This window comes from Gordionus sp. m RMFG-2023, chromosome 2, assembly GCF_954871325.1.
Source record: "Gordionus sp. m RMFG-2023 chromosome 2, tfGorSpeb1-WG-v2, whole genome shotgun sequence".
In the NCBI taxonomy this organism is placed as follows: domain Eukaryota; kingdom Metazoa; phylum Nematomorpha; class Gordioida; order Chordodea; family Parachordodidae; genus Gordionus; species Gordionus sp. m RMFG-2023.
Genome location: NC_088776.1, coordinates 46,383,667 through 46,410,445, shown reverse-complemented (window position 1 = coordinate 46,410,445; position 26,779 = coordinate 46,383,667). Strand labels below are relative to the sequence as shown.

The following is a 26,779-nucleotide window of genomic DNA, read 5'->3' as shown; positions in this document are numbered from 1 at the left end:
TATAATCAGAGATTTGGGAGGGGGGGGGGGTCAAATTCCAGATTTTAATTTTTTTTATCATTTTGTGGCCTAGATTGGAATTGTTTCAAACAGAAATTAAAAAGGTGATTAATGAACAAATAATAGATGCCCCATTATATGATTTTCCAACTGATTAATTGTTGTAATTTTAAAAAATTAAATCTACCCAACTTAAACCTGCCTTGGATACTTAATATTTTATCACAAACTACACTTGTAGGTCTGATATTTATCAAATGTAATTAGTTTTTTTAAAAAAATATTTATTTGGCATAATGCTGATTTTTTTTATAAAAAAAGCTGAACTCCTGAGAGGTAAGGGAATAGAGATCTACAATTCCCAGTGCCTGGCCTGTGGGCTGGGTAGTGCCTGATTTTTTTTTTATTTGGGCTAGACTAGGCAAAAAAATTAATAAGCTGAGCATGCAAGAAGTAGAGATTCCTACCATGTTTAATAGAGAATATTCTAATTTTTTAAAATTATTATATTTTATTTTACTTATAATTTTAATGATTAAATGACCTGCTGCTATGATCATTCATAAATACAATCTCTTTTTCCTATATTTTTATTATAAGAAATAAACCTAACTCATTATCAATATTAGTCATTTTTCATAATTCTTCTGGTTATAAAAAGCAGGTCAATATTTTAAAAAAAACTGGGCTGGATATGAATTTAGCTGGGTCAGATAAAAATCAAATTTCAACCAGGCTGGGCTTGAAAATTTTGCCATTGCCCTTTAATGGATTTTGCACCCATAATTCTAATTTATTATTGTTCTATGATAACAAAAATTTTATAATTTATTTTTGGAAAAATGAACTAATATAGATATACCTTTTTGTTACATTCAATACAATCCAGAGGTATCATGTGCATGGCCCACTCTGGATTTGAAAAAAAAAATTTTGTCCTGGTTTTATATTTTCAGGCCCGACCCAAATTTTGAATAAAAAAATTATCACCCATATTTCTTTAATAAAAATTTATGGACAGGGCGTATAAATCTTTTATACAGTCTTGATTTTAATTAAAATATACCTATTTGGCATTTTATGGATCATTGAAATCCATATATAACAACTTCAAATTATCTTATCTCCTCTATTGTCAGAAAAGGAGTGAGTTTGAATCACCACACTTTCTACTTGACGGGCAATGAAAGTTAATGGACCAGTCCTATTAGTTTTAGGCCAGACTGAACTGATGGCCAGACTAATCTTTTTTGAAGACCACAGTTTGGACTAGTCTTTTATTATATTTCAGTTTGCTTATTCAATTTCTATTATTTATTACCTAATTTTTTTATATATTTTATGTCATTTTTCTAGAGGAGTTATTTTAGTTTTTGTGAATTTTTAGTTCATTTTATTTTAAAATATGAAAACCTTTAGTTTTTCAAAGAAACATTTAACTTAGAGTCCCAATAAACAAGAATTAAATAAGGTAAAAATAAAAAAATTTTTAAAATATCAAAAAAATAAAAAGACCGGTCTTTTTTTAGGACCACTATCTAGATTGATCTTTTTAATAGACCCTGGCCTATTTCGGTATAAGTGCATCGGTCTGGTCTGCACCAAAGACCCGACCGTAACCTTCACTATTGATGGGTAAATGGTCATTCCCTTATTTCCTGTTTCCCGTGTAATTTAATATAGTCTTATATAAATATCAGTCATTTTAAGCTCTCTCCCTGGACTACATGCATAATTGCCTGAATTTGGGAAGAAAAAGAGAGATAAAATGATAATTATCTAAAATAAATTTTTCCCTTAAAAAGTATATTACATTTTGAAAATCGAGTCTATTTTAAAAAAAAAAATTAGGCCAGGCCTGGGTTTATTTTAAAAAGAAAATACCCCCGGCCTGTGTATCCGCCTGGTGTTGGCCTACAGATCTCTAATAATGAAGTCTACTATTATTTAATATTTTTTTAATTAATTAAATATGTTATAAAAAATTTTATGATGATTTATATTTGAGTTATTACAGAAAATCTCATATAGATTTTAATAAATGTCGGGTGCTTTAGCACCCCATTTTACCCCTCAACACAAATTACTTTAATTTCAATACCATTTGAAAGATATTTATAAAAATGTAATTAAAACAACAATTAATTTCCAAAAATTATCAAGGAGTTCTATTTTATCATTCAATAAGGCATACTTATTAGAAATCTGCAGGAGAAAATTTTTTTGCCCAATCCTTAGGAATAAAAACATTTTCCTGACCTGCAACAATTCCAACCTGAAAATCAAAATAAATAAAAAATTTGTCCTCAATTTTTTAGTAAGTTATTAGAAATTAAAAATGAACGAAATTGTAAAATAATATATAATCAAACAATGATTTATTGATATAATGGATTAATTCAAAATTATAAAAAAAATATATTTTTTCACCAACCTGACAAAAAAATTTCTGCCCCAATCCAAAATAAAAAATTATATGCGTTGGGTTTTTGAGAGTTGCCTGCCCATCTTTATTCTTCGCCTTATTATAATATTGCTCAACCATGTGTTGAGTAAACTCATCATCTTTTCTATGTTCATTCAAACTCCTGTTATAAGTTGGTCGTTTCTTCTCTACAGAATTTCCTGAAATGTTCACTGGCAAACGTTGGTCTTCCATTCGAAACTAACTTTTTCGCAATCCCATATTCTCCCCATAACACTACCAATTTCTTCATTACAACCTCTTTGTTAATCAATGCATTTCCTCATAATCAATCCATTTTAAGTATGCAATGCATCCACTAATAAAATGTAAGTTTTCTTATCCCATATAAAAAAATCGACATGGACCCTTTATCAAGCTCTGTATCTTCTAGCCATCTATTATTCTGATCCCTTGGCGACATTCTGGCCCACATGTTGCATGGCTCAATTTCAATCTAAACCTTTTATCATTCTATTCCCAGGCCACCATACATATTCCTGACTCCACTGTTTTATTTTTTCCACTCTCTGATTTCCAGCATGTAACAAGTTCAAAATCTCCTTAATTTCTGAGGAATTATCACATCCTACCTCATCAACCACCTCAACCTCCTTTTCCAGTTTTTGAATTATTTATGCTCGTCTCCAAGGTTTTCTTCCTGTTAAATATGTCTTTATCTTCGTAAACTCTTGATCTTTACGAGTGTCCTCTTTTACTTCCACATAATCCTTCTTTTAATATTCCCATCACTGTTCTAAACGCCAACTCTTCCCCTTTAATCTCTTTATTTTCCTAGCTCTCTTTATCATCTTTCTCCTCCGTTTTTACTCTCAACCTCGGCAAATACCAGGTAAACAATTTTCCTTACATTCCAGATCAAAACTCACTACTAACAATAACCAACGCTAATGATATAGATAACATCAGCTCTCGATTATCTTTTCGAAACAAAAAATTAAAGCTTTGTGGTCCATATAAACAATGAACTTTCTCCCTATCAAGTATTTTCTACATTTTATTAGCCAAAGATCACTGTTAGTGCTTCATGGAATCTTAGCTTCAGCCTCTTAATCTTCTTGAAATGAGCATAACCGGTCTTTCCAAACCCTCTATGTAATTCATTAAGCCCCCCCCTTTCCTCGATACATCATCTACTGGTAAGATCACTTCCAAGCTGTTATTAAACTAAACTATACCACAATGGGCGGCTGCCCAATCTTACCTTTTAATAGGTCAAATATAATTTGTTATTCCTGATACCACTCAATCGGGACTTCCTTCTTCAGCAAGATACAATAGTGTTGATATGTTGGCAAACCCTCTATAAACGGAGTAGTAATTCACCATTCCCATAAAAGACTGAACATCCATCTTCTCTTTTGGCTTTGCTGATTCACAAATATCTTCCACATTTTTATTCAATGGTATCACTTAAACCATATTTATCCTGTGTTTTAAATATATGTCTCTCCTCTCTTTTAATATGCTCTTTTCCCGAATTACCCTTAAACCTACATTATTTTATTTATGTCAACTTTAATTAAGCCAAGGATTTGAATCGTAGAGAATATTGTTAAGTCAAATTATAAGGTTTGTTCTTAAAAATAATAATATCAGTTCGGTTTGCACCTTTATAAACCGTTTCATAAAATTTATTCTAATTTTACATAAAAAAGAAGTATAGTGTTAATACAGAAATAGATCAAGAGGTAAAATATTGTGATTCATGCAATAAATACACAGATAACCCACACAACATACAAAATCCATAGGAGAAATCAACTAGGATTTTTGAACGAGTACACATAGATTTTGCACAATTTGATAATAACAATTTTATGGTATTAGTTGACGCATATAGCAAATTTCATAATAACACGGATGAAGAACATAACGACTGAATCTACAATAAAAGAATTGATGAGAATCGTTAGTTTATTTGGAATACCATTCAAAGTAATGACGGATAATGGTACTAATTTTACTAGCTATTTATTTAAAAAGTTTTGTGTAGATCATGGAATCAATCACATACTCACAGCACCGCATCATCAACAATCGAATGGGCAATGTGAACGCATGATAAGAACGATGAAAATGAGCGAAAAGAAATATTGAAAACAACAAGAAAATAGATGTGGACATGGCGTTGGAAATTTTTTTGTTCAATTATAGAAATACGCCTAATAATACAACAAATATGATACCTAGCAAGTTGATGTTTTCAAGAACAATGAGGACTAAATGGGATTTAATGAAACCAATGGAAGAAAACGAAAATATATTAAAGAGGAAAATATCGGATGACGTAGGAGAAAAAATTTGGTACAAAACGTTTAAAGAAAATATTTGGGACAAAGGAACAGTGATACAAAAATAAGGAAACTTAACGTACAAAATCGACAATGGACATCATATTGTTAGGAGACATTTGAATTAAATAAAGAAAAGAGCAACGAATGTAACAAAAGATAATACTGAAAAAATTTTTAGAGGGGGAAGAAGAGAACAAGTTCAGGTTCAAGGTCAAAATTCGAAAATTAAAAGTCAAGTTCAAAAGCGAGAATATAACTTACGACATAGAAAATGATTGTTATAAATAAATAAAAATTTTGTAAAAAATATATATATAAATTTTTGAAAGAGAAATGGGATGATCAATATAAACAGCAAATCAACAAGCAATGTTCAACCAACGACGTTTCAACAATGATGTGCAACCAACAATGTTTCAAAAAAGATGTTCAATAAACGATTCAACAAACGATCTCAAGATATACGATCAAATGACTGGAAGGAAGATAAGAAACTGAGGAAAGAAGATAGTTAAAAAAAGAAGGAAATGTTAATATATAAATTTTGAATATTAAAACTTTTATATTTTTCTTTTTAAATTAAATGACCTTTTCGAATTCTTTCTTATACTTTTTATAAAATATAAGGAAGAATTTGTCGAAATTCTTTTTTTTATATAACTTTTTAAAAAACTTAATATTTTAATATGTAAAAATGTAAATTTAAAATGTATATAAATAGAGCACAAAATGTATATAAATAGAGCACAAAATGTTAAATATTTTAGTGTTAAAAGTGTTAATAAAATATAATAAAAAATTAATTGTTTTAGTTGCGCCTTCCATTGAATTATTATATAGTTATGCAAATTCAAATTGTTTTCCTGCGAGCTCGGCCCGAACTTTTTGTAAAAATCATTAATTGCTTTATCCTTGTCACAGATAAATTATAATTATTATTTAATTTTTATAAAACAAGACAACATAATTTTCAATGTTTTTAAATATTTTTCAGGCCCGAGCTTTACCTGGTTTATAATAAATTTGTAGGGCAGTGCCCAACCGAAATGTTTAAATTCGAACTACTTCGGGCTCACTTACAAGACTTTATTGAGAAGTAAATTTTTTAAAAAATACAAATATATCTAATTTATGAATTACATCAAATAACAGTATTTCGTCCCATGAGAATTAGGTTATTCCATATCCACTTTTCCAAGATAATTTTTTTTTATTAAACATAAATCAATTTTTTATAGTTATATTATTATCTACATCAAAAAATATTTATAAAATAAATCAAATTATAGCCAACATCCTATTAGAAACAATAGAAACTTAATTTTTAAAATTGCTCTCCTGTAAAACTCAGTGGAGATGGGATAATCTAATTCTCAGACGACGATTAATTAAATATTATAATGAAGATATTTATATTTAAACATTTTCCTAAAAGAATACTATTGGTCCTTACGTACAATATATTTTCAAAATTCTCTTCATCAAATTTGATGTAGGAGGAAAAATAACTTTAATGGCAGAAACACCTCTCTATGCTAACCATGTACAGCCAAAAAACTATTTTTAACCTTTAATAAAATGGCAAACTTTGTGAATTGCTAAAATTTTTGAATTAAATTATAAATGTTTCTTTTTCATACAATTTTTATTATAATAAATAAAATTTACATTTTTAATTATTGGTTATTATTTTAAAATGTTCCACCCTTAGTATCTGAAGTAAGAGCCGTTTTAAAAATATATATTATTCGAAGAACATTTGTTCTCCTCTTATCCTTTATTCTAACTTTAAAGATACCACTTTACCGACGAAAATTTATTAGACTAAGATGGCTTGATTATAATCATCTTAAGGAATTCCTGTCTTTCATCAAATTACAAGTTTCGTCGAATTTATTATTTCTGAAATGTTCTCAAAAAAATTAATGGAGTAATTTATGTTTGTTTACTAACCTAAAGCTATATACGACAATAATTGGCAATAAATTGCGAAATATCCAACATTTTTTTATAGTGTAATTTAATTACTAGTGATGTTAAAAGTTACTTTTGAAACATAACTAGTTACAGTTACTAGTTACATTGGCAAAAACATAACTAGTTACAGTTACTAGTTACATTTTTACAAAAGTAACGAGTTATTAGTTACAGTTATTTTCAAAAGTAATTAGTTACTTACTTTATACATCATTCATATGCGCATTATTTATTTATTGAATGCATATATTTAATATAAAAAAAATTAGGATAAACAAAGTATAATCAGTTTTAAAATAATATACAATTTATTTATATAAAAAAATATCGCAAAATTGAATATTTACATCGAATATAAAAATATATATTTGCATTGAAAAAAAAAACATTTATTTTTCATAAAAATTAGAATCTAATAAATGTTTATTTGCTTTTAACAACAAATTAATTTCAAAGTTATTATCTAGGAGACGTGCTCGTTTATCTCTAAAAATGAGCTTACCTAGACTGAACAAGCGCTCTACGGGAGCACTTGATGTTAGAACAACGTTATATTTAATAAAGAGTAATTTTAACTTTGAAAAATCGTTATATAAAGAAAAAGTGTTGTTATTAGATTTGATAAAGTTTTCTATAAGTTCATTATCCAGAATAAATTGGCGCTAGGTCAAAAAATCCAACTACATCAAGTGATGTTGGCTTTGAGCATGATTCATTCGTCTGGGATTCACTTTGAGGTATTAAGGTAAATTTGAACGGGAAATTATAACAATCAGACATTTTCACAAAATTTTAAATTTAATTTAAAAAATAAATTTAATTTAAAATTAATTTATCACAACATAATTAATTATTTGAATATATCTTTAAAAGTAACTAGTTACTTTTGGCAGTTATATTTCAAAAATTATAACTAGTTACAGGTAACTAGTTACCTTAACATCACTAGTAATTACATAAATGAAAGATTATGGATGACAATAATAATTCCAGTATAAACTCAGAGTAAAAGCTTTCCAGAGTAGCATACTCATCTAAAATTGACCTATCTATATAAGTGATAATCACTATCCAACTATGATAAATAATAATCTATCCTGTTCCTAAAAATTAAATTAAAATATAATATTCCTTTTGCTATACTTTAAACCTTAACCATAATCGGCTAGCACAAATACTATAATAACCGAATTTCAGGATTGTCTTATAAAAATAACCTATTAAAATGTAAAATATCTAGAATTAAAAATGGTAAGAAATTTCCATTTTTGTTATATCGGATTTTTAAAACATGAAATTGTGTTTCGATATCAAAGAAATTTTTTATTCACCTGACTTATAACATCTCTTAAGAAATATAGATCACTTTGAAATAAATTGTAAACTATTTGTTGAATGTAAAATGGTAAGATTTTTTAACATATAATAATATAATTGAAATTTCTAAACCCAACAAACTAGTTTTAATAAAACCCACCTTAAATCTAAGAGAGTACAGGATTTAATCCGTATTTAAACCTGAACTTAATATAATGAAATTTTTATATGCTTGAAACTCTATGATTAGGTATAAAAAGATTTTATTGTATTATAATCTGATAAACATTGTTTCTATAAATTACATTGTCTTCTAGATGTCTGATTGTTGAAAAATATAGGAATTTTTTAACAATAAATTATCAATTTTAAACATGAATTGGCTTACATAATTTACTTCTTATAAAGAATTGAAAAGAATTTTGTGAAACATAAATTTTTAGGTGTATGCGGATACTAGTAATGTGAAAGTAACAGACTCTGAGGCGTAATAATCGATGAGACGGAAAAGAATTATTTGCTTTACTTTTTTAAGGTAACAATATTTATATATTTTAAATTTAAATATTTTTGATACATTACAATTTTTGTTTTCATTTGTAGCTTTATAGTTATAGTATTTAATTAAATTTGTTGTCTCGCATCTATTATTTTTGTTTTGCTTCGTTTTGTTTAGATTTATTTTGTTTCGCAGTGTTTATGTTACTCTGCTCTGTTACATTCGTTTTGTTTTGCGTTTTCTTTCGCTTCGTTTTGTTTCGCAGCGTTATGTTTGACTTCTTATTTCGGGGGGTTTTATTTTGCTTTCATTCGGTTATGCTTCGTTTTGTCCCGTTGTCTAGCAGTAATTTTGTAAGCCTAACAAGACCAATCCTGATAAAACCAATCATGGCAAAGCCAAGCCTGACAAAACATATAGTAAAACCATTTCCATACATCGTTGTTTTAATGGAAACGATTTTGCATTTTTGTAAAATATCACTTAATTTGATATTTTTTAACGATTAAATGGCGTTTTATAGTGAAGTGAACAAGTTGTTTTTTTAAATATTATATTATGAAATAAATTTTAGCCATTATAATAATAGAAATTTTATACAAATATTTAATGAAATATTATAAACAATTACATAATTATAAATAAGACCTTCCAAATGATTTATTAGTTATGTGGAATGCCATTTAATATAATTTTAATTCTTTAACAATTATAAAAATATCAATAGAGTATATTTATCCCTTATTTTTTTCTTAAGTGCATCTCTTAATTAAATACTGTAAAATATGTTATAAATTTAAGATATTCATTGTCAACATTTTTTATGTCATTATATTACATTAAAGTTATCTGGTGTATATTATTTAAATAAAAGTAATCTATTTAGGAATTATGTCTCATCTTTCACTTAGATAACTTATCTCTCTAAATATTCAGTTTCTTATTCTGCTTGTATAGTTTGAAAATAATTTGGTACTGTAAGTACTTTATATTTGTATATCTCAAGTAAATAATATTAGCTATAGAGAAATTTTGTAATATAAAAAATTAGCTGTATAATAAAAATCGTTTGTTGTTTGCATGTAAAAAATTTTGCAAAAACGAGCCTTGGAAAACGCTTTGAAAAATATTTTGTTTCGAAACGGTATAAAGATAAGAGATAACATGAGTTTAGAAACATTATCGCCTTTGTTTTATTGTTAATCGTCGAATTCAAATTAAATTCGACGAATAAAAGCCCTCCTACAGATTCCTCGAGGCAAAATGGCTGAAATCATCGGATGGTATTCGAAACATGCTGGAATACATTTCCGGTTATTAAAAAAAATCCAATTTAATTAACTTGCTCAATAAACGATTTAAAGTTGAAAAAAAATATATACACTTTCCCCGCACATATTTAAAAAGAAGAAAAGGTTGGGTAAGATTGGTTTACCACAGAGATACTCAATCATGTTTGAAAAAAATGACAAAAGATGTTATAAAATATAATATACGACCTCATAAATACAATGTGCATAAAGAAATGAAAGAGGTTAACCACAAAGTCGAAAAACGCAGAACAAATCGCATGAGTGGTAATACAATGTATAAAAAATCAAGATCGTAGACCCGAATTCGGGTTCAAGAATTTTAAACTCCATGCGGAAATTTTGATAACAGGAACATAATCAAAAATAGATTTTCTAAAAGAAGTGTGAACCCACTCGGGTCCATATTACCACGGGCTCAATGAATTGCCCATAAATCGGTCTATGTTTGGTCTGTGGTATCAAAATGCCCAACCAAACAATTTTAAATTTCTGAAGCCGAATTCGGATCCACAACCCTAATAAAAATATATAAACTGTTACAAAATAGAAATAAAATTGTTCTATAATAAATAGACACTAACAAACATTAAATTTAAATTGAAACTCATAACTGTCGTAGCCTTGCATAATTTTTAATAGATAATTATAAGGCAACCGTCAACCAACAATATGGGAATTAGATAATAATAATAAATAGATTATATGATATGGGAAAATATATTTTTTAAAAAAGATGTAGATTTTTTCATCATTATTAAATTCTTAAAACTATTGGATAAAATTTGTTGTATTTTCCTTATGCGAAGCATTATTTTTTTTTGATTACTGAAAAAATCATAATAAAAGATACTAGATTTAAAGTTGGATTTTTTAAATATTAAGCGAAACTTTGAGTGAGATAAAAAGTCGGAGTAATATAATAACGTCTTTTGTATTCTCGTTTTATTATTTCTTCTAAATATCAAATAATACATTATTTATATTCAGCGAATAATATCATATTAGATTTCTAATTTGTATATGTATTAAGTAATTACTAAATATTAACAATGTTTACAAATAATTTAATAAATAGTTTTTTTCCTCTCTAATAATAAATGTTTCGTTCATGTGTGTGTGGGGGGTGGGGGGGGGAATAAGGTTTGATTTATTTATTGATTAGACTTTAATTAAAACTGGTCACAAACTTTAAAATCCATTTCTTTGCTTGTTTGTCGTTAAAATGTTCCTAATAAAACAGACAAATTATTTTTACAAATAACATTTCATTTATTACTATATCTAAGTTTTCCCAAGCATCTTTAATTTTGATGAGGCAATTAAATGCATCCCGGCTCAAGTTTAAGTTACTCAAAAATTTAGCGAGGGATCTTAGAGTAATTTTATCAAGGTAATCTTCGAGCACGTTTTTAGACTTTTTGGCACTTCGGATTTCAGTTAAAGTGGTACTTAGTGCATCGGTTAAAGTGGCATTGTGTGTTTTAGACTCGGTTAAAGTTGAATCTACATTATTTAGGGATTCATCATTATCGATATGATTCGTAGATAATTTCTCAACATATTCATCTATAGCATTGGCACCCATCACCTCGGGGTAATCGGTATCCAATATAAGCTGGTTCAGGTGAATCATATGTTGGCTCAGGGTTTCTGCTAAATACCCGTGGGGAGAAAGCTTTGATTATTAAGAAAAATAGAAGAAATTATTCTTTTTGTTACCTGAAACATAATTTCTTTGTCTAAATACTGCTATCATTCATTTTAGAAAATAATCAAATCCTTTATAAATATATTTCCATTTTAATTCCGTAATGATAATTAAACGTAATATATATTAAAATATTTATTAGCCAGTGTTACATTTTTACACCAAAAAAACTATAATTTAAGTTTGTTTATAATATATAAAACTTGAGTGTTTATTATGACGGGAGAAGAATGGTGTACAGATTCTGTTTCGGGCTTTAATTTATCAGGATTGCATATATCGGATATAAACTTCAGTAAATTTTCGATATTCACCAAGCGCAAAATTTGAATAGAGTATACACTAATTTTGTCTAATTCCTTTTCATTACAATATTTTGAAAGGATATTCACCTCCATATTATTCTCGGGATCATTAAGATTTCCATCTTCATCATTATTACCCATTACATTCGGAGTCTTGGATATTTGAGTTGGTATGTCAAGGAATACAAGGTCCTTTAAAATATCGCAACATACCGCCGTCACAAAAAGTTGATTTAACCTGCCAAATATATCATATATTTTATCAGAATATATCAGAATAATGCGACCATCCAAAGACGATTCACTTCGATACGGTGATAGTGAAATGTATTAAAAGCTTTGGTAGTGTCACAGGGAAGGACTAAACACTTTTAATTTTAGCGTGCTTAAATGTTGTATCTGAGCAAAACCTCCTTTTTTTAAAAAAGGCTTCTAAGTAGCATATTAATTTCAAAATCCCAAACTTAATTTTTTTAAAAAATATACAATGGGTTATATATTTCAAAAAATATAAAGAATATACTTGGTATTATAAGAAAATATTTCAAGAAATATAAAGAATATACTTGGTATTATAAGAAAATATTTCAAGAAATATAAAGAATATACTTGGTATTATAAGAAAATATCTCTAAAAATTTTTGTATCAAAAGGCTCTGGTTCTTAACTGTCTTGCGTGTTGTGTCTTCATTATCAATGGTATTAGAACTAAGTAAGATCAAAATTTTTAATAAGGAGAAATCGGCAGTTCTCTTAAACAGGAAAAGTTTGCAAAAACCTTTGATGATTTGATAGCTTAAAATTTGATGCAAATTGTCCCCCGTGGTGTCCTAAACATTATATTTTTAAATAGTCGTTGAAAGCATTATTACATAAATAAAATTTTAATTTAAAAATTGTCCGAACAACAAAAAATGATTAGTTAATCAAAACAAGATAAAAGTGGTTACAGGTCTGCATTGGGCGGATTTTTAGTCCGCCCACATAGGCCCGTTAATATTTTGGACGGGCGTAGTCAGGTATTCGAAAATATTTTCAACATGAGCCAAACCAGCTTTAAACTAGCGTTTACAACGGTCCGGCTCCACCCGGTTCGATCCTCTTTTTCAAAAATGAGACTGAGCTGATGGACCGTTAATTCAAGTGAGACGAGACCGTGGGATCGTCGATCCAGTCCGGTCCCTTCTAAAAAATGCTTTTCTTAAGCTATAACGGCTTTATTATACATTAAATTTATTAAAATGAAATGTGTTAATTTTAATTATATCATCAAATCATTTTTATTATATTATACAACACAAATGCCTAATATTACAAATTTATTGAATTAGATTTGAATATTTAATTAATTTTTGCTTTTGATATATATAATGTAATAGATATTTGGTTATCAACGGATTTATATATATAAATATTCTAATTATCTTCTAAAAAATCAAAAATTATTCCATTTTTTATCCATGTTTCAAGTGTCATTAGATATTGAACCATCTTTGGATTCATTCTACTTCGCTTTTTTGTTATTTTATCACTAGCTTTAGAAAAGATCAGTTCATATGCTACTGATGCAGCCTGCTGTGGGAGATTGTTCATTACTATTTTGGCTAGAATTGATTCAGTAAAATTTAGAGAGTTGGTTCAGTCTTGTTTTTATGATAATGATTATTTAAAACCGTGTTTTTTAAATTACTATTTCTATTCTTTTAATTAATAATTTGAACTTAAACAAATACCAATATAAGAAATTATTATTTAAACCAATACCACTATTTTAGACCCAATATCAATACAATATTTCGTTAATCTTGGGTTTTTAATATTGGTTCCCAGATAACTATAAGTAGGTTTATTTGATGAAATTTTTATTCATATATTTTTTTGAGCTTTCAATTTGATATATATATACATAATTTACTTGTGCTTGAAGAATTGGGAAATATCTGGAGATATATTTTACATGTTTTCCCAGAATTATCTTTTCTAAAAAATTTATATAATTTAACATCTTTCAAATTTGAATTTGATCGAATTATTTTCATTTCCACTATTAATACTATTTTCTAAATGTTATTCTTTCACTCACAGAAGAAAGGGTGATTCAATAATATTATCATCTTCTATGATTTCAATTTCTAAAAATATAATACAAATTAAATTATTTGACGAATGAATGAAACGGAAGAATAAACGATGAATGAGATATTATAAAGTGTTAGGCATTAAATAATCATGTTTTATGTGTTCATGTTTATGTACATTATTTAAAAAGCAATTTATAGTAAACTATTATCTTTTTAATCGGTCTTCGGTAAGACTGATATATAAAACAGTGTTGTCAGACCGGACTGCCCCGTCACACCCAATAGTCAGATGAGATCGAACTGGACCGGACCACTTCAAACACTTAAACTAATTTTTAAACATAAAACGTGCGGGTTAAACAAAATTTATAGAAAAATGGGCGGGCAAAAATTATAAGTGAGTGGGCGAGCGTTAAAAAAATCCCAAACAACGAGTGAGCGAACTTTTTGGCTAAAAACCCGCCCATTGCAGACCTCTAGTTACAATCATCTGATTCAGTGGAATTCTGTTATTTTTAAATTTATTTTCACATATTTTTCAATAACGATTCTAATATTTACTTATTTTTTAAAAAAATAATAAATATATGGATCATTTTCCATAATATTTACCTCTAATATATCTAGATAAAAGTCTAGAGGGGCTCCCAGAATTGAGTTGCATTTGCCATCTGTCTTATGAATGTCTAATAGGGAAAAATATAGGGAAAAATTTAGCATCGCTTGAGCGAATCGCGCTTAAAATAAATGCAATGCTACAAGTAAATTTTATTTGATATAAATATATTTAACTCATTTTTTTTAAATAAATACGTTATACTTATATATATTTTTAAAAATGGTATAACTGACTATTATTGCCCGGATCCAAATAAATAAGATCCAGGTCGGGCCCGGGATATTTTCTATGCTAATTAATAAATTTTATTTGTGGTAATATAAAGTTTGTTTCATAATAAAAATAGAATTCCTCGTAGTGGATTTCTTATTTTTTTTAAGAACAATAAAAAGAAAAGTTGGGAAACCATTATGTTTTATATTATCGATTACCAAACCTATAGGGTTAAAATTATTCTCCAAGGCTAGAGCAGGTGTCGATAATTTATGCGATCTTACTAGACCAGGATAGAGGACAGCTATGTCAAAAATATACGTGGCAGCAATTATCTTCACGTTGGTGTCGTCATCCATTTTTAACGCCTTATTTAAAAATTATTTGGTAATCGTATAACTTAATGTGTGTTACAAGGTTTTCCATTCAAGTGAGGTAAAAATCCAAATCAAAAAAATTTGCTTGGACTATTTCTTTTTTTGAATGAGAAACCATGTATCATGAATAATATAAATATATTTACTGTATAATAATATAATAAAAATTATCCATACTAATTTTTCTTAAATCATTTTTTAGACAACATTACATTTCATAAACAGCCACTTGCATAGTAGCCCGAAAACTAAAAATTAGCAAAGCCCAGACCATTAGATTTTTCAGCCCCTCCCATAAATATTTTTTTATGAAAAATTTGCATTATTTAAGGTTTTTAAAATAATCAGTGCCAACTTGATGATAAATTTTGCACAAACAAATTGCCCAGCCTGAAAAAATATTTTGCGCAAGTTGCCCAGTCCAAGTTTTAAGGTCGTGTTGATCTTTGCCTAAAACTATTTATAATTTAATTACCCTTAAAAAATGATATATATTTGATATTAGCGCCATTGGCTAAATCCAATTTTAAAAAATCTATTATAGCGTACAGTAAGCCATTAAAAAATATTTTATTTATTTAAAACACGAAAATTTTATGTAATGTTATAAAAATAAAACAAAAGATAATGTTAAAATTATGGCACACTTTCATAAAGAGAATACGCAAAAAAAACAATATAGTATTAATTATTTATTACCCATTAATAAAAAAAATAAACATAAAAATGGATTTCGATTTAATTTAGACTGCGTCCAAAATGTTTTTAAAAAATCCTTAAAATTATAAAATTTTCGCAAATTGATAACAAAACACTTTGGACACATTTAAGTTTTAAAAAAATAAAAATTAAAATAACTAAAATGCTTGATATGATTCAATTATTAGTTATTTATTATATAATATTTGAAGATTATGACTGAACATAGTGATCATAATTCATGTTATATGTTTTTCCAATTTCCTCTCAAATTTTCCTATTTTCTATAGAATCTCTGAATTTTAAGTCATTTTTGCACCAGTTCTTGTGCACTCTTATGCTTTCCATAAAATTATATTTTGACACTAAAAAATATTTTAATATAAAAGGCTATAATCGTTTGGGTTAGTAAATTTATAAAAATTAACAGCTTTAAAAATTGTACTTACTAATTTTCTATAAAAATTTCGAATAAATTTTTATTTTTTAAAAAAAAAATTGGAATAAATACCGAATAATGAAATTGAACACCATTTTATTTTTACATTAAAAATAGCTTATGTTATTTTTTTATATTTTTAAGATTTTGGACGCAGTCTGATATAAAAAAATAAAACTTTTAAATTTTTTTTTATAACATCATATTTTTATAGTATAAAACTATCTACAAATTTTAAAAATTAAGATGCCATTTTTTCGGATAGGAAAATTTTATAATATCGGCCGATAACCGATATTTTAAAAACCTAAAAATATCGGCCTGATCGGATCCGAAAAAAATATCGATACATCGTGAGTTTGACATTAAATTACCGATTTACATAAAATCGATGCAATTGGTGTTATTAAATGACACTCAATTTGAGCAATATATTAACCAGAAAATAATATTTCATAAGCCTCGAGATTTCGTTAATAGATGTCCAAACCTTTGTGCCAACTATGAGCAAAATCTTCAGGCTTGCGTAATATATTTGAGTTAGTCGTAATTGGCTAGTTGCGATGCGTGCAGTCAATGACATTTTTATAAGCGCTCAGTTTAAGTAAATTATTATATAGTATGTCAGGCATTCTTTTTCTTATTTTTTATACTTAAAAAATTTCCACATTAATTCTTCACAAAAATTATTGAATTAAATTTTATTAACCTCGATAAAAAGCCGATAATTTTGAAAAGCTAAATCAAGGTCCGATATGCAGAAAAGACCAAGACATTCAAAAGCTATTCCTCTCAAATTGGGAGAAAATGAATCTCTATATGATACCCGCTTGTTGGATTCTTGTCGCCAGAAAATAAATGAATTGATAAAAAAATTTGAATATATAGTTAAATATAAAAATGCTGCATATAACATATAGTAGAGGTGGGCGCGGGCTAATGTTTAATTACCGACCCACCCAGCTTACGCTATAAAAAAATTCAAGCTCAACTATCATTTGACATTTAATTATTTTCTAGCCCGATAACTTCGAAAGGCAAAATTTTTATCACTCCCAAAAAAATCATGGATTATTTTTATAAATAATAAAATGTTCGAAATTTTGAAAAAATAATAGTATATTCAATTTTTTGATAAATTTGTGAAAATTTTTGAATTCTTGGGTAAAATGTGTTAGAGGTTAAGTTTATAAAGATATTACTTTTTAAAATTTACTGTGATTCAAGCTAAACTTCTAAACGCCCCCAGTGATTTTTTTTTAAAAAAAGGTCTGTCAACTCAATCAATGTTCATAATTTATTAACAATAGCGGCGTGCCCTACAGTGATACTAACCTCTACTATCTAATTAAGTTTAAGCTATATATATTGAAAATATTCAATTTTAATCCTATTTTTTTGTAATATATTTATTAAATATCTGTCCGAGCCTATATTCCAATGATGGAAATATGGTTACAATTAATATGAGTGATGCATCAGGAATTTTTTTTTTCAAACTTGAATAAAATTGGCTTCAAATGTCACAAAATTTAAAGAAAGAAAAAAGAGTTGACATAACGATTAGCCGACGAACTTTCAAAGTTTACAAATATTACTAAAGGGAAGCAAGAAAAAAATCGAAAGATTTAATATTATATGTTTTCAATTCCCTTCAAAAGTATTGATATAAATATTAACATCCATCAAAGATTGCTTAAAAAAGTGAGTGCGATTTTACCATATCTAAGGATAATTCTAATATGTATTATTCATAAAGTATAACACTACTTTATCTTCCAGCTTACCAATTGAAAGATTTTTTTTAGTGTAGCAATAAAAAAGAGTTAATTAGATGATAAAAAAATTTGAGAATGTTGTTAACAATAATATTTTATAATCATATATTTTATTTCAAAACTAAATAGAAGTTTGGTTCATTTTACAATTTGTATGAATTTTTTGAGCATTTAAAATATATATGATGCATTTATAAGAATTTTGATTTAGAATTAAAGAGCCTTAATTCCGCTAAATCATTATTCTAGTTAGTTCCTAGACAAATCTTACTCTTAAATAAAATATAAATACATTAGAAAATTAGTCTTAAATTTGTAAGTACTGCCTGATGAATCAAGAATCTTTTATTTATTTGACTTAAAAAATTGATAGCTCCTTGGTTATGTGTGAGTAAATAAGAAAAATAAATTTCGTAAAGTTTTGCTTTTGATATTTAATTTATATATCTAATTTAAATAAATTACAAAATTTAGAGAGAAAAAGGGTACCTCCACTATTCCAACTGATTCCTGGCACAATCAACTCCTGGTAAAGTGGTTTTAGAAGCTGTAATTCAAATCTATTTTGTTTAAGATGACCAAATTTATCCCTTTCGAATTCGATTTCATTTCTTTCATTATGCAGTCGTAAATGGTTATTCATGGTGTTGATTCCTTGAGACTCTACATATATTTCAAGGGTTTCTTTTAAAATGATCAGAGCTTTTCTCAAAATATTCGGGTTCTTTGTGTGTGCATTGTCAGCTAGCTTATCATATTTATTACTCGGGTTATCATTTTGAGAAGGACTTGCACCCATGTTTAAATGGTCATCATTTTCTAGGGGTTGTATAATTTCGGATATGATCTCTAATAAATCCGTGAGAAGTAATGAGCTCGATTTTTTATCAGTAGAGTTTTTGTCACTATATTTCTATATTTAAAAAAAAAATTTTTTTATTATAACATTAATAACTATAAGTTGATCTATGCAGAATCAATTATTAACAAACTTGATTATCTCACTAACATTGTGGTGGTACCCATTACAATGGGCTATTTAGAAGATTATTAGCAAAAATAATTGCCACGGATCAAAACCTAGGGTCTTAACTAATTAATTATACGTATCAATTAGTATTTGGTGTTAAGGAGAAATAAAAAAGCTTCACATGCCATTTGTATTTTGACGCTGTGCAGTATCTTAATGACCTTCCTAACGAATTTACTTGTCCTTTTCAGAAATTGATTATTCTACTTTTATTTTTCTTTACACAAACTGAAAAAATTTTTGAAAAGGTTTCTCAGCCTGGCCCTCAATTTTTTTTGTCTACCCATTAAACAATTTTGTACCAACTGCCAGCCCCATCCCGTGATAATTTTTTTCTAAAAGAAAAAGACATAATTTGCCTAATTTCTTATTTTAAAAAAAAATGTGCCAAACTGGCTCGCAAAAATATTAGGCATACGTTGTCCAGACCTTAAAAATCTTTTTGCGTGGGCCAAACTTCAGGCCATGTTTATAATTTAGATAAATATGTAAAGTATTGATTAGTACTGTAAAGTAACATCGTTACTAAATGAATGAGTTTCGGTTTTTTTTGAGTAACTGACGGTAACGCAAAATGTTACTTTAAATTTTTTCCTAAAAAATATTTTTTATTTCATTATATATTTCTTAAATTTTATAAGTAATTTAAGCTGAGTTTTAATTCAGATCAATCACAAAAGTTCTTCATTTTAATTTTATTAATTACATTTTTGTTGTTAAATTTTATACAGCAAATATCTTAATTTATATTTTCTATTATAATTTCTTTTATAAAGAATCAGATGAAGATGATTTAACTCTGACCTGGCCCCAGCACGAAACATTTTTTACACAAGAAAATTAAAGGCACGAAGTCTACACTTAGTAACTGTAGATTGCATAGGTGTGGCCAGAATTTTGCAAAAGGGGGAGGGGAATATTATGTGGGGATTTCCTACATATTTTCATTGGAGGTCTTTAGTTTCACTTATTGTAGGCCTTTGGCTAATTTAGATTTCTATAAATATAACTGTTTCCTTTTTTTAAAATTTTTTTAATTAAAGTGGTATTTTAAGTTATTCAAATTCTTGTAAATAGTGATTTGTTAGGAGGGGCGTAGGGGGGGGGGGGGGGGTAAATTTTTATTATCTTAAGATATTTAAGAGGATAGGCATTCCAGGGTAGGGATTTACCCCTCGCCCTCCTGGCTACGGCTATAACAGATTGTGCCCTAATTCAAATATTTCAACCTTGATAACCATCAACTCAAATCTAAAAAGACATCTAAAGGTAAAAATATGAATTCAGATTAATTTCCGATAAAGATAAAAATTGAAGAAGATTTGTTTGTTAAGACTGGGAGGTAATGGAATTTGAATCAGTTTTGAAGTAAAACAATGACTTTATTTTAAATGCTGGTTCTTTTTTGAACAACATTTAATATGTTAATTTCTTATACAATGTTATAAAAAAATGTTATAAAAAAGTATAAAATTATCAGATAAAAACTTTAACAATGTTAAGATAATATTTAAGAAAACTATTCATATAAGGTGTATGTACAATAATAAAACTTAGAACGTTAATATAATACAATAAATATCATATTCAAATAACGAAAAGTTTCCAAATATAACATTATTCTTCGTTTGGCAAAAATCTTTCCGGTGGTTTTCGGTTTCTTGTCGGGTAACGTGAAAACTTTTCTTTTATTTTAGCATGATGTTCATTCGTCATCTGTAATTCCGTTGTAGGTAATTGATTCTGGTTGAGAGATCAGCATACTTTTCCCTTATATTTTCTTGGTTAGCCGTAATCTCCTTATTCGTGATAAATCTATTTCGTAAGTGATTTATATGTATTTTCTCTATCCAGGCGATCGTACAATATATGTCGTAGGACTAGCTCGATCTCTTTGCGGGTAACCAATTGGGTTGATTTTATTTGGTCTCTGAAATTCTTTATACATACCGTAACTTTATCTTAAAACGTTTTTAATTAATTCCTCATTTACTAAGTTATCTTTAAACCCTTGTTTTAATTTTGAAAAGGGCCCTAAAGGCTCCCGTTTTAATAATGGTGCTAGAATAACTGCGGATATTTATAACGTTCTAAGGTTTATTAATGTACATACGCCTTATAATTTATTACGCTTTATATGAATAGTTTTTTTTTATCATATATTTTAAATATTATCTTTGTTTAAGTTTTTATTTTATAATTTAAATATACTCTTTTACGACTTTGTATAAGAAATTAACATATTAAGTTTTGGCTATAAAAGAACCACTATTTAAAATAAAGTCATTGTTTTACTTCAAAATTATACTGATTCCCATCTATTACTTCTAATAAGTATTTTTGAAAATAAGATAAAAATCCTCAATAATAATTCTCTATGTTTAACACAGCGAAATTAGTGCTGAGCTTATCTGATCAAAATTTTGAAAACCAATTGTTGTCAAAAATAAATAAAAGATTATTACAAAAGAACTTATCTTATCATACATTATTTTTCCATAATTTTATTTTATTGTCTATGAGGAAGAATAATAAATAAAAAGAAAATTTGTATGTAATATTTAGTCATTTTTTATAACGAGTAACGTGTGACATTTTTTGAATAACGAGAAACGCTTTCCTATTTCCACAAAGTAACGAGTAACGCGTTATTTTTCAAATGTAAGAAGTAACGCGTTTCCTTTTTGAAATAACATTTAAAGCATTAATATTGACTAGTTTTCAAGTGGAGTTATTTGTTGTTAAATAATTATTTATTAATATATCATAGATTCATCTAAGTTTCAGCGGCATGGTGACTTTCTAATAATAAAATTTATCTACACTCAATTTAATTAGTGTCGGGAAAGAAAATGTTTTTAAAATTATATTCACATATAATCGAGATATATTTTTTTCAAATATAAATTTAATTCGTTTATACTTAATTTTCATTTTAGCTTACAAATTTTTTTAACGGGTTTACTTTTTAAAATATAACAATTAAATAAAAATGATTATTTGTCTTTTTGAGGTTTATCAAATAAAATACTCACCCAAATACTACTTTCATCAAGTAAAGATTCAATATCGCCTTCACTCATGGCAGCATCTATTACTCCATTACTAAAGCTTTCTTTTGCGGATAAGGAGGGTCGATTTTTAGAACTGTTGGCCTGATTTTCGCAACTATCGTTACTATGACTGAAGGTAACGAATGTTCGGATGAGATTGGCACAGGTTTCATCGGACAGATAGGTGTTCGTGTAATCATAACAGTAGGAACACAATTTGGGAATTAGCGTTTTGAGTGATTTTAAAAGTCGTTTCCTTTTAAAAAAAATTAATACAAATTATGTTAAAAAAAATTGTAAAAGCGTTAGTTATAAAAAAAATTATATAAGCTACCTTCCGGCTTCTTCGGTTTTATCCATCAAGTGGAAAGTTATCAAACATTGTTTAACTACGAAATTTATTTTTGCGTTATTTAGAATGAGGGAATCTTCATTCGATGACGATAATGGATTGTTATTTTTAATGGGAGAAATAAAAGAGCATTCCACGTAACTGCAATATAAATATGAATTTTTAGTTAAATTATTAAAGTAAAATTTCGAATATAAAAAGAAATGGCCGGCCCTGTTCTGACCCTGCACAAAAACTACTTTGTATATGTCGTTTGAGTATTAGTGTTCTATGTCCACTTTGTTTCGATAAATTAATCCTTCAATACCTCAATACTGTATTCTCCCATATCACCAATAAAATGTTAAAATATACTTTAAAATAATCCTTTATTTGCCTTTTATGGTGTGATTGATCTATTAACTAAAATACTATAAATATATTTTTATACTCTGCGATGATACATATTAAAACTATACCGGAATCCGAGGTTTGACTAACTATTTCACAGGACGAATCACGACAAAAATATTCCTAAAAAACCCAATTTTGAAAGAAAAAAATTTAAACGTTAAAAGTGGGGGGGGGGGGGTATTTTAAAAAATTACCCCCTTTTTAAAATAATCATTTAAATTTTTCGAAAATTAGGAGTATTTTTGTTAATGTCGTTTTTGTCCGTGATTCACGTGGGACATTTGCCAAATGTGATATTGATATATACCATTTTTTTATTAAACTAAATTCAATCTCTTATATTAGAATTTAGAAGAAATCTTCTCCAACAACTAAGTAAACTCAAAATGATGTTAAAATTTAATACTAGTATACTGAGGCTGGCCCGAGCCTTAGGACCACAAGCAAAGAACAAAGCAATTTTAGAGAAAAATGTTCTTTTGTTGTTAATTATGAATTTAATGTTAATCAATCATTAAATTATCATAATTTGCATAAAAATCTTATCTTACAAAATAAAATTTAATATTATTTTCCAAGTCTATTTATAATTACAAAGTGTTTTAAGTCACAAAAGGGTCGATTTTAATATTCCAATTTGTACTAATATTTTAATGGGAATCCTTATGTAAATTTGAATATTTCATAAGGGTTTTATAGAGGGGGTATAAGGGAGCTGTAAATTTATAAAAAGAATTTGATACCGCTGCCCTCATGATGTTGGCGTCTATGAGGACTTCTTAGTCTCAAAATTTCGCAGTTCATTTTTCTCAGTATCTATCATATTATTTATTTCAAGTATCAAATATATTTTAATAGACAAAATAACTATACATTTTTATTAAATGTTTAAAATAGGGATATACATTTTTTATCGGATCGGGTCGATATTCCACCCATTTTAAATTATCGGTTATCGACCAATTTTATAAAAATTTCAGATCCGATATAAATGTTTAACAAAAATAAAATGTTATAAATATTTTAAAAAAGTTATACCTAAAATCATTTATTTTTATAAATAAAATCGAAATCCATTTTTATGTTTATTTTTTAAAAAAAAATAATAATTAATTAACATTCTGCTATATTGTTATTTTTTGCGCATTCTGTTTATAAAACTGTGCAAGAATCTCTTCAGAATCTGTTTTTAGTGAAGCTGGTGATATTGACAGTTACCATCGCCGCAGGTTGATCTCTGATAAATTGGAAAGTATTTCTAAAAAGAAATCTTCGATATATTAATATTATATATTATTTCAAATATTTATTTCAAATTTCAAAATATATTTGTTTATTACTTATTATGTATATAGATTAATGTTATTACTTATTATATAAAAATGATTTAACAATAAAAATATTTTATATATTACAAAAGTTATGGTATAGTTAAATTATAGATGTTAAACTAATAAAAAGTATACTAAAAATTAAAACTTTTGGTATCTTTACAGAATACAAAATTAGATATGATATCGGATAGGTAATCAGCCGATATCAATTTAATATCGAAAATATCGGATCGGCTCCAAAAAGTGCTATCGGTACACCCCTTTTTAGAAAATAATATAATCTCGCATGTTCTTTTTTCAAAATAAAAAGAATATATTATTATTGCTGTCATTATTTTTTTGGTTCAAAAATACATAATAATATTTGATTGATAGGTTATATACGAACAAAATATAATGATCAAATACATTTAATAATTGTGAATGCTGCGAAAGTTTTGTCTATATTTTTTCTAAAATCATTTTACAAGACAGTTGATTTTTTTTTAAAAAACATTGCCATAAATTAAGTAACCCTTATTTATTATATTATAAACGAAAAATCCTAATAAATTTTAAAACATTAAAACCACGAATCAGATTTAACACGAATTCATGGGATCTGAAATGGGAAAGGCGGTATAACAGAAAAGTTGAAATTTCCGAATAAAGATGGAGATTTAGAGAACGATATTAGTATTTAAAAACAAATGTAATATATTATTATTTATGCAAATAAATACATACCTCTCGAAAAAATCCACCAAAACAGAAATATTAATAGGCATGATACTCTCCATGTACCGTGATATTAACACGTCACTTTGACCAGTTAGGTATCTGGCTAGCTTATTTATCAAGTAATTCCAATAGAAAAACGCTTCTGATAATAGACATTTGTCATTCGATGGAAGAGTTTGATTGGGGTCGGATTTTTCAAATTTAATAGTTTCGTCGGTTATATTTTGTAGTTTAGGGTTGGTAGAAGAGTAATAGTGAATTGAGTGAGAGCATTCCAGCGTGTTTAATAAGTGACTATTTTTTTTACATGTGTGAAAAAAAATTAACGCGTTAATATTAACATAAAAATAAAAAAACCTACAATGTCACTTAAGCTTTTTTAAAAAAATTAACCGCTTTAAATTGGTCCTAATATAATAGTCACACTTAAGAGGTCACCTTGTAGAGGTTTAATAAATAAAAACAATCTGGAATAGGGAAAGTTAATGATTAAATTAACATAATTTAGAAGATCGCTACAAAAATTGAAATTTCTATATAAGTCTTAAAATAAATGTTAAAATCAAAGTCAGAATCTAACCTAGTTGAGAAAAGAGATAGATTCTAAATCGCTAAAAATGGGAAATATCGCTTATATCTCCTATAAAATTCTTAAGGTAAATTTGAAATTAATATTAATTGATGCAAGGGAAGTAAACATTGAATTTGAATTATGTTTTATTTTTTTAAAAAATCGCTAAAAATCGAAGAAATATCATCCATATTCCCAAACCATTTTTAGCAATTTAGAACGGAAATATGAGAAAATGCCTCTCCGAATTGTTCAGATCGGATTGATCTGTGCATGATTATTCTAAATATTGAACAAATATTTTCTTAAACACTTTATATTGCAAGCTTAACTTATATCATACTCTAAAAGGATATTTTTTTAAAAATCTATAACTATTTTTTTAGAGATATCTAATATTTAGTTATCATGAATATAAATCACGATATAAATTTTTAAAAAAAATTATATCAGGATTTTTGCCAACCCTACATTTAATGGGGGTGATAATTATTAAAAAATATATATTTATTTCAATCTATACCCAAAAAAATTATTCGATTTTATTCAAAATGCGAACAAACGAATCGAATATGAATAAAGAAAATAGATTATCAGTCGAATAATTTGTTATATATTATGTGAACAAATTATACAAAATAATTTGTAAATATTCGTAATTATTCATACTCGCGGAAGTTTTTATTTATTTTTTTACTTTTTCCACATTCATAATCCATTTTTTCTTTTTAAAAAATATTTTTAAAGAATTTAATTTTCGAATTGAATCGAATATTAGGTGAATGAAATCGAATAATGTTTTTATTATTCGATTCAAAAATAATAATCTAATATGAATAGTGCAAATCTATGAATTGTATTTTTGTAGAATCTGATTGGACCAATCAAAAGGATTAATAATGGATTGAACAGAAAACAATATATATATATATACGTTTTTTTATCTAGATCTAATTGAGATATTAATGATTCGATATTTTTAGAGCTAGTAAAGTTGAGCTGGAGTAGCTTGCCATTTTGAGATGAGATAACTGGTGATAACCGATGTTTAAAGTAAGTATTAAGCAGCGCGGCAGCCAAGGTTTCGCAATTTTCTATGTCTAACATTGACAACAATCGAACTATATTCTCGCCCGTGTAACCGAGCCAAATGTTAATTAGCTTAGCGCTGCAATCTTTCCTAATAGGTTCTAAAAATTTATTCATTTTCTATCATATT

At 27.1% G+C, this 26,779-nt stretch overlaps 1 protein-coding gene across 1 annotated transcript; it reads right to left on the bottom strand.

Annotated features, from left to right (window-relative positions):
• Nucleotides 1-10,830: 10,830 nt before the first annotated feature.
• LOC135923945 (uncharacterized) lies at nucleotides 10,831-14,029 on the bottom strand. Its single transcript, XM_065458972.1, has 5 exons — nucleotides 13,817-14,029; nucleotides 12,511-12,731; nucleotides 11,800-12,139; nucleotides 11,165-11,563; nucleotides 10,831-11,116 (listed from the first exon to the last, which is right to left on the bottom strand). The coding sequence occupies exons 1-5, from the start codon at nucleotides 13,904-13,906 to the stop codon at nucleotides 11,054-11,056; spliced, it is 1,113 nt and encodes a 370-aa protein (XP_065315044.1). The 5' UTR covers nucleotides 13,907-14,029; the 3' UTR covers nucleotides 10,831-11,053.
• Nucleotides 14,030-26,779: the final 12,750 nt, after the last annotated feature.

Bases quoted from the DNA above. Each gene is read 5' to 3' on its own strand.
- LOC135923945 (XM_065458972.1), bottom strand. From the start codon at position 13,906: ATGTTAAATTATATAAATTTTTTAGAAAAGATAATTCTGGGAAAACAT. The intron at 12,732-13,816 runs GTAAATTATGTA...TATAATGTTTAG, and splicing joins TCCCAATTCTTCAAGCACAA to GACACCACGGGGGACAATTT. The intron at 11,564-11,799 runs GTTTTATATATT...TAATAATCAAAG, and splicing joins CCGTCATAATAAACACTCAA to CTTTCTCCCCACGGGTATTT.